At 31.0% G+C, this 14,063-nt stretch overlaps 2 protein-coding genes across 3 annotated transcripts in view; one reads left to right on the forward strand and one right to left on the reverse strand.

The window, feature by feature from the left end:
* Positions 1-3,744: 3,744 nt before the first annotated feature.
* LOC108547981 (serine/threonine-protein kinase GD17699) lies at positions 3,745-6,954 on the reverse strand. Of its 2 annotated transcripts, none has more exons than XM_017900730.1 (6): positions 6,886-6,954; positions 5,327-6,349; positions 5,074-5,251; positions 4,683-4,976; positions 4,355-4,597; positions 3,745-4,005 (listed from the first exon to the last, which is right to left on the reverse strand). In XM_017900730.1, exons 2-6 carry the CDS (start codon positions 6,346-6,348, stop codon positions 3,745-3,747), a joined length of 1,998 nt encoding a protein of 665 aa, XP_017756219.1. In that variant the 5' UTR covers position 6,349; positions 6,886-6,954. The 2 variants fall into 2 exon arrangements, with proteins under 2 accessions (XP_017756219.1, XP_017756220.1); XM_017900731.1 differs by having other exon boundaries at positions 3,860-3,992.
* Positions 6,955-8,479: 1,525 nt separating this feature from the next.
* crb (cell polarity complex component crumbs) overlaps positions 8,480-14,063 on the forward strand; it is a 91,494-nt gene continuing 85,910 nt past the window's right edge. Inside the window, exon 1 of the mRNA XM_017900733.1 lies at positions 8,480-8,817. Within this exon, the coding sequence (XP_017756222.1) occupies positions 8,793-8,817 (25 nt within the window). The 5' untranslated portion in view covers positions 8,480-8,792. The remainder of the gene's footprint in view (positions 8,818-14,063) is intronic.

Genomic DNA, 14,063 nt, shown 5'->3' on the forward strand with positions numbered 1-14,063 from the left:
GAGCTGCAGGGCTGCGTGCCGAGCAGCCACCCTCACGGCAGGCGCGCGAGCCTACTACTGAACTCGCTATACTGATTGTCAGCGTCGCGTACCGGCACGTCTGCTCGGAGTGACTCGTCTCTTACGAGCATCAGATATAACTTTGCGATCATCGTTACGAGATTTTTGCAAATTCACCACTTGATTAATTTCGCAACTCGTAGTTTAATGAATAATGATATTCGTCTAAGATATTTTGCTTTTGCCTTACGAGATAAAAAAATCAGAAGAGAAATTATTTTTCCTATGACATTACAAAAATTCTTTCAGGTATTAAATTTGTAACTCATCGAGTCACTGCAAGTGTCAAATTACAGTGAAATAAATCTGTTAGATTAAGAAATCGATCAACTGCATCTAACGAAATTTAAAATTAGAATTTTATATACATTGTTAAATGATAACTTTAATTGAACAAAAAACTAATATTATTCAGATTATCAAGCCACTAATATAGTACTATCATCTACGCATTTAATATACTCGGGTTAAACTAATATTTAACAATAATTCTACCTAGTTTTCTAAAAATCAAATGAGAAGCTAATATACTCAATTACACATAAATTTATACTAAAAAATACTGGTATTTATATGAAAATAAATTGAAAATAATATGATACCTATATTCATAAAAAATATATTCGATCGAAAACTTTTATCAAAAATACGATTGGTCATTGAAAATGTAATGAACGTTAAACAAAATATTAGTATTGTGTTTTATTAATAAATTTCATGATTTTTCAACAATCGTAAAAATTGTGAATATGTTCAAAAAAATGGTTTTGAGGTAATTAGGAATCAAAATTTGTAAACAATTTTTATCATACTTGTCTTTTAATTAATTTTTTTGACAGAACTAAAGAAAGTACAATTTACAGCCAAGTCGAAAGTATACACGTATATACTAAAGAAAATAAAAAGGAATCAAGAAAATAATAAGAAATATCGATGTGAAATTTCTCGTGTATGTAAATACATATGCATGTACATAATAATATAAATAATCAATTTCATATTTGGCATAAATCACTTTTAAATTTCTATAACCTATGCCAGTGCTGTTCAAGCTTAGCTACAACGCTTAGAGACACTTCTGTTGACATCTTTAACCATGAAACAAATATAATTGATGCAATACATGTACACGCCTGATACAAAGATTTCACTCTAAGAATAAAAAGTTATTGTTCGTTTTAAAAATTGAATTTGTAAGAAAAGGAGTTATAAATAGGAGTTATATCAAATCTGCTGATTTTTTCTGATTCATTTCCTCATTGATAGCATGTTGAAAAGAATAAAGCTGTGTAAGAAGTATCACTCATGAACAGCACTGACCTATGTGATATCGTTTATCATTTACGAATTAATTGTGCTCGCGATAAAAAATTACAATATTTATGTATATGTACGAATCGACCCTAGTACGAAATCTCGTGATAAATTAATTTTTTATGCGTAAATTACAAATTATGAAAATGAATAGCAATAGTAATACTTAAATAATATTTTATAAACTTACTTATTATATATGTACATCATTATAGTAAATAGAAATGATTGCATTAAAAAATATGGAAATTGTAGCAAGGTAACCACTAAAGTATCTTCAAGCGACAAAGGGAGAAAGGTGCACATAAAATTTACAGCACATAATTTCTAGAAAAATAATTTCATATGAAAAGCATTTTGCATTGAATTAATTCTCTGCTTGTTCTTATATCCAATATTGTTTTCTAAGGTTTCTTCGTCTAATTATCACCACCTTTGCTTTTATTGCTCTTAATAATACCACGCACAATATTTTATAAAAATATTTATTCTAGCGATAGTTGAATTACCTTTGAGCAAGCATATGCAACAAGCTACACAAATATTCATAATTGTCACCACTGTCGCCCTCTGTCACTTGTTACAAGGAATTTTGCATTATTCAATACAGTTCTCGCCTCATTCTACAATCATATCTCTCTAGTTACTTACATCTTGATAAGAACAAAGCAATTTCTACATTTAGTTTAATTCAATACTTGAACTACATACAATAATAGATATCAAATACAAAATAAACTACTTAAATGCATTTGGCATGTCTTGTTTATGTGTGAAGCTCACCTGTTCTAAACTGAATTATTGATTTGCATCAATCTCTTCAAAATCTAAGAACAAATGACATCACGTCCTTGGTTAAATCGACTTTCCACTTACGTTAAAATAATTATTACTTAGAACTTTGGACTCTTTGGCGGATTAATCCCGCATCAATCATTCTGAACGTATAAATATATCTAATTATGATCATTTTCTTCTATCGGCCATTAATATTGGATTTACAATGTTTAGATCTGATGTGAACACACTGCTTGCTCAATTTGCTTCTACTGGCAGCTGTTGTACTATCTACAACTGATCTTCAATTTTTCATATTTTTCTTGTAATTGAATTCTATGCTGTAATATTATTTTTCTACCTTATATTTATATGTGATGATCTTTCTCATTTTCTTGCCGATCATGTACTTTTCTTAGCTTTTTTTATTTACTTTGCAATTGTCTTTCAATGTTGTGAAGTATAATGTAAGCTGAATCTTTTTGATTTTATACTTCCTTTTCCTTTCTCATCTTATAATTCATATACAGAATTAAATTTCCCAAAAATTTTGATATTAACAAAAATCACTTTCACATTTATTACAATAGATTCCAAATTCTTTTCTGTAAAATACAGTAAAAACCAATTAAACCTGTTATTTCTTCGAGTTATTCATGGATTTATATAATTTTCCTGTATACACTTTTCACTCTTAAATTGTACTGCTTCTTGGTGAATTGTTTATGTCATTTGAAATGTTTGATTTAAAGATTTCTAATGTATTTAGTTTTAATGGTATTAAAACTTATAACCTTTCTATTGTTGACTTTTTCTGCTGCTTTGTAAAAAAGCTTTTCATATGATTCAACTATAAAACTTCATTGCCACAACCATCCTTATTTGAATTACATACACTACCATTTTTTAGTTCTTGATCATGGTAGAAAATAACATTTTAAATATTTTCAACTAATTTTGTATTTTGTGTAAAACTTGATCTTGGATCTTGTATCAATTGTATGTGTTGAGAACTTACAAATCTATCTATCTGTTTCATTGTTACTGAAACTACTAATTAAATCACTAATTAATAAAGTGTATCAGGTTTTCATATCATCGCTCTCAAAGTTTTAGAGCAGTATTTTCATAAACCATTGAATTTTCATAAAAATAACTCTACTTGTATTTCTGTCCAATTGTCATGAAATTAGTTAAATTAAGTATGATGATACATTCACTGTAATATGTGAAATCTTATTAATTCTTTCAAGAAAATTTTTTTATTTCCTATTAAAAGCAAACATATCCCCCTGAACCCAATTGTCATTGCACCACATGTAATTTAAATAATCAGAATATTTTAATAACTATCTAGTGATATTGAATTATTTATATGCACTGATGCTTAACATTTTCATGAAAATATACTGCTCAAACAAGTTTCACTATGCGATGATTTTTAAACTATGATAAATTCGTTTTTATTTAAATTGTTTATAAGATTGTTCATTGATTGAGTGAAATTGTAAACGTTTTGTAAACAATCTGCACTAAGTGACACGAGTCCATTATTGTTAAACTTTCTATTATTAAAATCAGTTTTATCATAACTTAATTTTTCTGAATTTTGTTATAAAATAAATCAATACTTTTTGATTCTATTGATGATAAAACTTCACTTCGATTGTTTCTAACATTTGTCCTGATATCAGAAGCACCATCAGCTTCATCTTGAGAACTATCACCTTGATCTGGATTTTTGAAGAAGTCAAATTCAAAAATTGCCAACTTTATCGGCTCACGCTGATACGAGGGTAGCTCCGGCGGGTTGGTAGGAGTTGATGCTGTGGTCTGCTCGCCTAGAAAGCTCTGCTGATATACAGAGGCGGGACAAAAGAAAAACAAAAGCACTGCTACAGATACAGCAAATCACTACAGAAGCTTTCCTAGCATTGTATTCAAGTAACCAAGAATAAAGCCAAATGGTAGGTGAGCATATTATTGTGTGGCAGTGATAATTAATAAGCTAACTTAATAGGAACTAATAAATAATTAAAATTGAATATTTATATATTTAAAGGAATAATACATTATTGTTGCTACTAATAGAATCTTCTCATATTATATCCAATTAAAAAAAAAAAAAAAATGAAAAAAGATAAGCCATGCAAGATAACAAAATAAATTTACTATTATAAAATTAATATATAATGACAGTTACCGCTAGCCATGGATGATCAAGTACATCTTCTGCACTGAATCTCAGTTCAGGTTGTGTTTGAAGCATATTTGAGATTAACTGTTTAGCAGAATCTGAAATATCATCCCAAAAGGGAGATCTGAAATCATACTGGCCACTTAATATACGTTCAAATAATTCCTCTTGTTTATTTTTAGGTGAAGCAAATGGTGGAAACCCACAAAGTAAGATATATAATATTACACCAACCGCCCATACATCAATCTGAAACAGCATAAATTTATTTTATGCTTTATATTTCAAAATTAAATTAATAAATTGAAGACATCCAATTAAAAAATTAATATACTTTTAAACCATATCCTGTTTCTGCAAGAATTTCTGGTGCTACATATGTGGGTGTACCACAAACTGTATACAAAGGTTCTCTTACAACTTGAGCAAGTCCAAAGTCACATAATTTTAAACATCTAACATGATTTCCATCCATTTCAACTAAAAGATTCTCAGGTTTAACATCACGATGTACTATATTATGCGAATGCAAATAAGCCAATGCAGATGTCAAATGTCCAATCATTACACTAGCCTCAGTTTCCGAAAATTTTGTTGCTGCAGCAATAGCATCAAATAAATCACCACCCTGCAATAATGTACAAAATAATATAATTACGAAATTCTTTTATTATTTATTTATAAATTCAGTTATTTAGAATAAAAATGTATCTAAACATATATACTTTTACAAGTTCCATGACTAAAAACAATTGATCGGTTGTCTCCTGTTCTGCGATCAAATTAATAATATTTGGATGAGAAACTTGTCGAAGGATTGATACTTCACTTGCCCACATTGTTTCTTTACCTTGACATTTATATTTGTCTACAATTTTCATTGCATAATCTGCACCAGTAGATCTAAAGAATACTTTCTTATAAATTTTTTATTATTTCTAATTATTAATGTTCTATATGATTCCTTATAATACTTACTTATGAGAACAATATCTAACAACTGCAAAGTTACCTTCCCCTATTACAAGTCCCACTACATAATGTGAGCGTAGTGGTTGTGGTAATATTAACGAAGAAGGACTTGGAGTCCGCACTTGTGGTGTATTAAGCACTTTCTTCCCAGATTTACGTGGCATTTTTGGCATTGGGTCGCTTTGCCTTTTTGATGTCCATGGACATCTTCGAAAACTTACGACACTTTTAGATTCTTCAAAATCCAATATAAAATCTTCTTGATTTGATTTTTCAGAACCATAAGCCACAAAAATATCATCACTTCCAAAAAATTGTTCCAAAGAGGTAACTTGTTGTCCTGCGAGAGTATAGACTTTTCTCACAGCTCCAGAATCTAATTTAACTGCCTCTGTAATTGCTTCCATTGCATGTTCTAAGCTTGGAGCATTTCTTTTATTCAATAAAAGACGTAGAACTTTACGAGGTTTTGTACCATGTCGAATTAATGTGATTATTTTTGCTTTCACACATAATGGTATTGCGCTTATTTGTCTACCAGTACCTGCTGGAGATTGTGGTAATCCAGATAAAGAACTGCCTCTTCTTACTTTGGTAGACGAATATTCCACTTTTTTGAAAATTTCTCCTTGTCCAGAAACTACATAACATTTACCATCTTCCAAATCATTAATACTTTGAACTTTTTTTCCATCCATTGTATAAATTGCTCTAACACCATTTGGTAATGTGACACTTGATATTAAAGCTCTTGTTAAGTCTGAAGCTAAACTATCAAAACTGCGATATCTTTCTGGTGTCACAGCCATTACAATGCCAGTATAAAACTTATCTCCATTTCTAAAAAACCTCACTCTTTTTGCTTTTTTAGTTGGTGGTGTTCGAAGAACATTTAAAGAATGACGTGAACTAATATCCAACATTCTTTCATCTATACTCATTATAGTAGTGGAACTTAATTCTCCACTTCCAGAAAAATTACTGTCACCAGATGGAGAAGCACCTTGACTCAATGGTTCTTCCATCATCCTAAATATAAAACATTTATTGTGTAAATAACGTTACTATTGTTAAAAATATAGAAATGAATATAAAGAATCTACATTATATAATTATAGAATGTTTATATTCCAAGTAAATTTTAAAACATTACTATTTTATATAGCATCAATTTAAAAAATACATACGAACAAAAATATTTGTTTTCATTCATTAATTACTGACTAGATGATAGACAAATTTTGTTGATAAACTCATAAATAATGATTTCCTATTAGTGTATCATCATAAACATCATAACAATAAAAGTTGAATAAAAATAGAAGATAAAGATTAATTATAAATCTGTATAATTTAAAACACTTCAAAACATTTTTAATTTTTATTATATATTCACACAAATATATAAACGAAATAATAAGAATATTTATTCTCCTTCCTAACCTATTTAACCTTCTTTAACTACATTGCTATGTACACAAATACAACATACGAATAAATACTAAGACAGAGAGTCATTTGTTATTTCGAATCAGGTAACAATCAAAACGTCTATGTACACTTACCTGCCAGTTAAGCAGAATGTTATATTAAAAAACGGAAGAAAAGTCAGCTAATGAACGAATGAATCACCACTGAACTGACATTTTCATAGCAACCATGACGCGAATACTAGATAATAAAAGCGAGAAATCTCGCTTTCGTATTACACTAGTAAATTTTCCTTTTCTGTTATACTTAAATCCCATATAATTTTTGTATTTTCTGTTTCTATAGCAATACAGTAATTTTGTTTCCTACGCGCAGAATAGTTTGACCTGCCAAACTCTATAAATAAAGTGGCTTGTCAAAGAGAAACCGGAACATTGGAACCGGAAGTGTAAAGAAATTAGAAGGGTGGGACATAAAAATGAACAACCGAGCAGGTTACTTCTTATTAACACAGATACAAATAATTACTGTTATATAAATGTACGCATATATGATTTATTTTATTATTAAACATTTTGTTCAATATCTATTATTTTAACAAACAATTATACCAATTAATGAAAAATATTATAAGTTACATTAAACCAATTTCTCCCTAAATTGTTTAGTATTTGATCTTTTGAATATTATTAATAATGATAAAGCGATATGATATAATTGTCAACGTTAAATTCATAAACAACAAAATTTGAAATAGCGACGTTGTAATTATATTGAATTTCTAACAATTTCTTTAAATTATGTAGAACATAGAAAAAAGAATAAAAATTTGAAAGTCAGTCGGTAAAATATAATAGCTGTAGGCAACTATAGAGGGCAACATAATCTTAAAAAGTTTTTTAACTACTATCATCATTTATTCATTACGTCTAATATTATTAAGCAATTTTGTATAACGAGTTAATAAACATATTAAATAATCTAGTACACATAAAATATATAAAATATTTTAAGATTACAATATTATTTTTATAATAAAAGTTAATAGAAAAATAAGGTTCGAATCCTGGTCACGGCAATGTCTGCCTGACATATGACATTGTCACGGCAGAGGAATTTTTTTATTACATTTTACTCATAAAACATCTATAATTATCAAATAATTAGCATCTATGTATATAGTTTACTTATATCTTGCGCATTAATTATCACGTTCTTAAATATTAACATATTTTGAATAGCACACATTTATATTTTGCACTTTACTTCATATAAATTGATATTTGAATTATTTCAGGATGAATAATAACATTGATATTATTATTTTTTTAATACGTTCTTTTAATTTATTAGAACATGTCAATTTTATAAGAACATCTTATATAGTGCACTTCAATTTATAACAGAATTTATAAACAATGTAAACCGATTTTAAATTACTTTATAAAAAAACGAAAATCTGTATTAATCATTTTTACTTAAGAGATGTTTGCAAGCAGATCAATTTCCATATTTAAAACTTTTGTAAAGTTTGTAAAGTTACAATATAGAAAAATATCAGTATCTAAGCGACGAATTTCAGTTTAGAAACATTCAAAATGTTTAAGCCAAGATCTGTTGATCCGCACCTGGCAGTAGGATCAAGAGAAAGATAGACATAGAAGCGATCCAGCCGGCGTTGGTAACGACACAGGGCCGTAGCATGCTAGTGCCGAAGGGAAGGTGCTTGGAGTCGGTGGAGGGAGATTTCACAATAGCAACCGACCGTTCTCCAGAAGAGCCGCAGTCTCGCTCGGTGTGTGTTTCTTGGCGGTCATAGTTGGTGCGGGTGGATGTATTACGTGAAGGAGCGAAGCGAACAGAGCCGCTCTATAGTGCGTGGAAAGCAAAAGCGTGCGTTTTTCCCGATTCAACGTAAAATAAAAAGAACAGAGACGAGTGCGGTGACCGAGGATGTCTCGTGAGTGAATGTGCAACAAGAGACGCCGTAAGTGCGGGTGTCCTCGAGTTCGATTGCAGATCTTTAGACCGGTCAACGACAATGCGGGCGCGATACGTCGTGGCAGGTGAGTAAGGCCCCGGGCATGTTCGCCATTCGTGCGTCGTTCTTACTCCGTGTTTCTCTCTGCTCACCGCTGTGGTCCTCTGCGATCGCTTTATAACTCATGGTCCACGATGCGAACGTCAATCCTTTTAATTTTATTAAATTAAATATAATCGTCAATCCTTATTTAAACATTCATTGACAAACAAAGTATCTCGATCGGTATTGATTTTTTATCATTCCCGTGGCGGGTAATCTATGCTACGTTGCTGTTCAAATTTATACGTGGATCAACGCAAACGATGAACTCAGTAGCGTTGAATTCGTGACAGGTGGGGAGACCGCCCTGCCAAACCGTTCCGCACACCTGATCGTCTACCTGAAGTACTGTTATATCTCCGTGTATACTAGGATAGATTAAAATAAACGTCGTTCTGCTTCATGGAAAGAGTCTATATTTCCTTCAGCTTTTCTGTCCATTTAGTTCTTTATCCAGTTCTTTTTATATTTTTGAATTATTCTCTTCTTTATTAATTATTATTTCTTAATTTCTCCCTGTTAAAGTTTTTATAAAATAAAATTTTTATAAACATCGTACGCGCGGTTATATAAATTTGTTTTCGAATATTTTTGTCTATAGAAATAAACGTATACCGTGTGGAATAACGATCGCTTGATCTTGCTCGGTGTGTTGAAGTCTCCGCATCCGACATCAAACAGTGTTCAAGTTGCTTTGTAATTCTTAACTCTCGAATACCATTTTGATTCACTCGTTTATGGTTCATAGGTAAAGAAAGGAAATACGGAATTACTAGAGCCTGATCGATAATCTTGGTGCAATGACCAGGTAACCTCTTAACGTCCAAAGTAATTGTAAAGTGACATGTAAGACGCTATTTATATTCGGAAAGTCGTATTGTTAACCTAAAAATAGAAATATCGTTCGCGTAATTATCCACGCACGAGAAATGAATTTAACAATGGAAAAATCAACGTTTCCACGCACCTGTGTAATATTCTATTCGTAAAACAGACCAGTAGGATATCGATCGTCTTACAATCTCATTGTGATATCTTGCGTTGTTCAACGACTTCCCTTTACTGTTTCCCTGACGCGCAAAGGCGATGCACTTTTGTCGAACGTAAAATTTGATTACGGTTATTAATTATCCTGCAAAGTGTTATAGGTTACTTTCCTTTTATATCACCTTTCGTATGCGTAATTTCATTCGAGAAAGCTTTTAAAGGTCTTCACTCACTCCGGCCAACGTCTAATACAAATTAGAGGTTAGAATCAGTTTTTACGCTTTTCGCTCTCGATTAATGCTAATTAATCTAAGTGATTCTTGAGATTAACGAGGACCGTTAAGAACGCCTCGAGCGAGGTATACATCGATATTACGCGGTCAGGATTCTTGGCGAAAATCCACGTCGAGAAATCGTGCTGCCGAGCGCGAAACTGAAGGTGGCGCGGATTTCAGTCGGTAGAGGAAAAGCATATTTCGACTCGTCTAGCGCAGGTGGAAGCCACGTCGGTGCATTAACGTTGGTCCCTCGCTTCACGCTCAGGTGCGTGCCTCAAACGACACACGCACTACGCACACATGCAAACCTGCTGCGCAGAACAGAGGCTCCACATTCGTCGTTATACCTGTCGGACGATGCTAGCCTTAATCATTTTTCCTTTCTTCTTATCGTCAGCGTAAAAAGAGTCGACTGAATTCCGTAACAAGTGCATCGCTTTATTCAACGTCCAAGAAATTTCAAGCGTGATGCGGAGTTGCTGTTACCTTTATGACAGCCCACGTTGCATCGAATTTATTTGCAACGATTTAAGCGTTGCAATTTCCAATACGATTTCTTCTCTCGTTTCGAATAAAATTTTTTTAGAAAAAAAATACCTCGTGTATTTAATAGTCAAATAATATGACACGAATATAAATTATGATACATAATATTATATGCATTATATATATATATCTGTAATTTGAATTAAATTATCAATTTTTTTTTTAATTATGCATTCATGATGAAAAATAATATATATATTTTGGAAAAATTGTTATTACCGAGAAAACAAAGAAAACTAATTTACTCTTAGCATCATTAGTATTAACGGTACATTAATACCCATTAATATCGACTCCATTATCTCCACTAATTGTCAAAGACAGTCAAAGTATAATATTCTCATTAATGTCCCGGACTTTAGAATGTCAATAAAAGAAAGCCGATTCTTCTTCAAACGCTGTTCGCATAAGGAAAGAATTTTATTTTCTAGGAACAGATGACAGATATAATTTAATGGGAATTTAATAACAAATTTAATGGAAGGCAGTTACTTACAACCACGTCAGCTGATTCAAGGACTGACTCGATAATCTTCATCCAGATTCGAGTAATTTTATCGAAGCCGTGTTTGGACTCGTTTTAATCTAGAATACCTCAGCAGTCTATACCAATTGGTTTTATCGAATGAAAATAAAATTATACAAATTTCGGTGTTTTATCAGCTGAATCGACCTTGCCATATGAATACCGTTTTAGCCGAGTGTTTCGGTACTAACCTGCATTACCGAGTTTATTATTTATAAACTCGGAATCAGTGGAAGATTCTGGAAGCAGGATACCGTGGTGTAATTTGAATTAGCGATTTCCATACGCACGCTCGGTTCCTCCATTGGTGTTACGCGCATTCGTCCAGTGCGCAACTTCGCATACCAGAAGATTGCATTTTTTCGGGACCATCGAAGCGCAACGAATATAGAGGGCAGTGCTGTCTGTCTGTTTTATTTCGCCGCTACGTTCATTTCGTATGCGGCGTTGTCAAGACTGTTAGCTATATTGTTTTTGGCAATGGTCGCTCGCGTAACTTGTGTTAATACAAACGACAAACTCGATGCATTATTTACCAACTTAACGAGGAATATTGATTTTAGTTTTGCTCCGACTGTTCACACGGACCTTTTAATTTTTTTCCTTTAATAATATACTGTTTTGCGCAATGCTACTAACATCATTATCGTAGTTAATTCTGGATATACAGAGTGTCCAGAATTCACGCAAGATTTGAATTTTGCGCCATTCGCGTGGTAAAGCGTTGCCAAGGAAAGAAAGAAGACTGCGTGACAGCTGACAGTTCAGAGTTATTAAGAATGGAGCGCCATATGAAAAAACAACACGTTAAAATTACAATTTTTAATTAAAAACCTGGGTTTTCTAGCAAAATTACTTAATACGTGATTTTTGGGACACCCTATATATATATATTTTTTTTTTACTGTTTTTTTAGATGGTAGTGCCCGGGAATTTTTTGGACTGGAATATCGATTTTTATATATTTTCAGAATAATTTTTTGTTGTTATCGTTTTACGATATTTTTAGCTCATGCGGTATGAGTATGACGGTGATATAGTTATTACCAGCGTAGAGTGTCGTAGGATATCCAAGTTACATTCCTTTAACGGTAGGTTTGATTAACTTTACTGTAACTGTATTAGTCATTACTTCCTGGATTCTCTGGCTTCCTTATACGCTTTGTACAGGCTAAACCGTTTCCTCGTTATTATGCCTGAAACAACTTTTATTATGCCTTATTTTACGTTCTATTAACATTTCTGAAACGGACGCTTGCAACAACAGTAAAAGAATTTAATCGTCGCACATTTTTAAATAACGTCGTTAAATAAAGACGTATCATAATATTTATTAATTAAATATATTTCTACAATATTAATAATAATGCTAATATTAATTAATATTAATATATTTCTATCGCGATAAATGCGTCTAAAACACCGATTACACAAGCAACGTGAAAATTTTATTTGGTTTAGGTTAGGTTAGGTTAGGTTTTTAAAATTCGTATCAAATGGGGAAGAATAACTTCTGGATTTATAAGTTCGATAAAATTTATTGTTTCTGTTTCAGTGTCGTCGAATATTGTCTTATGAATTTTACATAACCTTCGAAACAGAATGTACCGATTATAGGAAATAATTATTTTACGTTCTATTAACATTCCTGAAACGGACGCTTGCAACAACAGTAAAAGATATTAATCGTCGCACATATTTAAATAACGTCGTTAAATAAAGACGTATCATAATATTTATTAATTAATTATATTTCTATAATATTAATATTAATTAATATTAATTTGTTTCTATAATATTAATCATATTTCAATCGCAATGAATGCGTCTAAAATATCTATTGTACGAGTAACGTGAAAATTTTATTTGGTTTAGGTTAAGTTAGGTTAGGTTACGTTTCTTAAAATCTGTTTTTAAAATTCGTATCAAATGGGGAAAAATAATTTCTGGATTTATAAGTTCGATAAAATTTATTGTTTTTGTTTCAGTTTCGTCGAATATTGTCTTATGAATTTTACATAACCTTCGAAACAGAATGCACCGACTATAGCAAATAATCGTAATGATCCATAAAGCGAGTGGCCCGATTATCGATTAAAACACACGCTTTCGGATTCGCAGAATGAAAATATTTTTTCAACTTGTGAACACTTTTGCGGAATCTTCCTGTATATAAGTTATTCTCTTTTTAGATTTATTTATGGATATATATCCGTAAAATATGTCTTAAAATTCGTTTGTGTTATTATCATGCAAAGATACAATTTTTAGTCAAGGTATAAATCTTTTTAGAATTTTGATATACATTTGTTTTTAAAAGTTTCCTAAATTACGTCTTAAAATATGTTATTCTTGTCGTTGTTATTAGAAAATGTAAAATGTATCTAATTTTTTAATTTTACTGCACACGTGCATTTAAAAAATTGAAATATCATTTTCAGTCAAGATTTAAAAATTTTCGGAATTTGAACGCACAGGTGTATTTAAAGAACTTATAAAACATGTTTAAAAATGTCATTCGTATCATTGTTATTAAAAAATATTATAATACAAATATTTTTAGACAAGATTTACAAATTTTCAAAATTTCGATGCACGTTTACTTCAAAAATTGAAATATCATTTCCATTCAAGGTCACAAAATTTTCGAAATTTACATGTACAAGTGCCTTTAAATATGTCTGAAAATATATTAAAAGCGTAACATTTGTATCATTGTTTGAATTTGAATACTCTCTTAAAATTTGTATAATCTTCGAATATTTTCCTGAGCGACTGTATGTTAAAGGAAAAATCGAGAAGTGAAATGAGCAGAGAGAGAGAGAGAGAACGTAAATACAAAATTTTCAATTAAATATCTAATATTGATTTATAATAAATATTATATATATT

Source organism: Eufriesea mexicana, unplaced genomic scaffold, assembly GCF_001483705.2.
Source record: "Eufriesea mexicana isolate 0111107269 unplaced genomic scaffold, ASM148370v2 scaffold1362, whole genome shotgun sequence".
Lineage (NCBI taxonomy): Eukaryota > Metazoa > Arthropoda > Insecta > Hymenoptera > Apidae > Eufriesea > Eufriesea mexicana.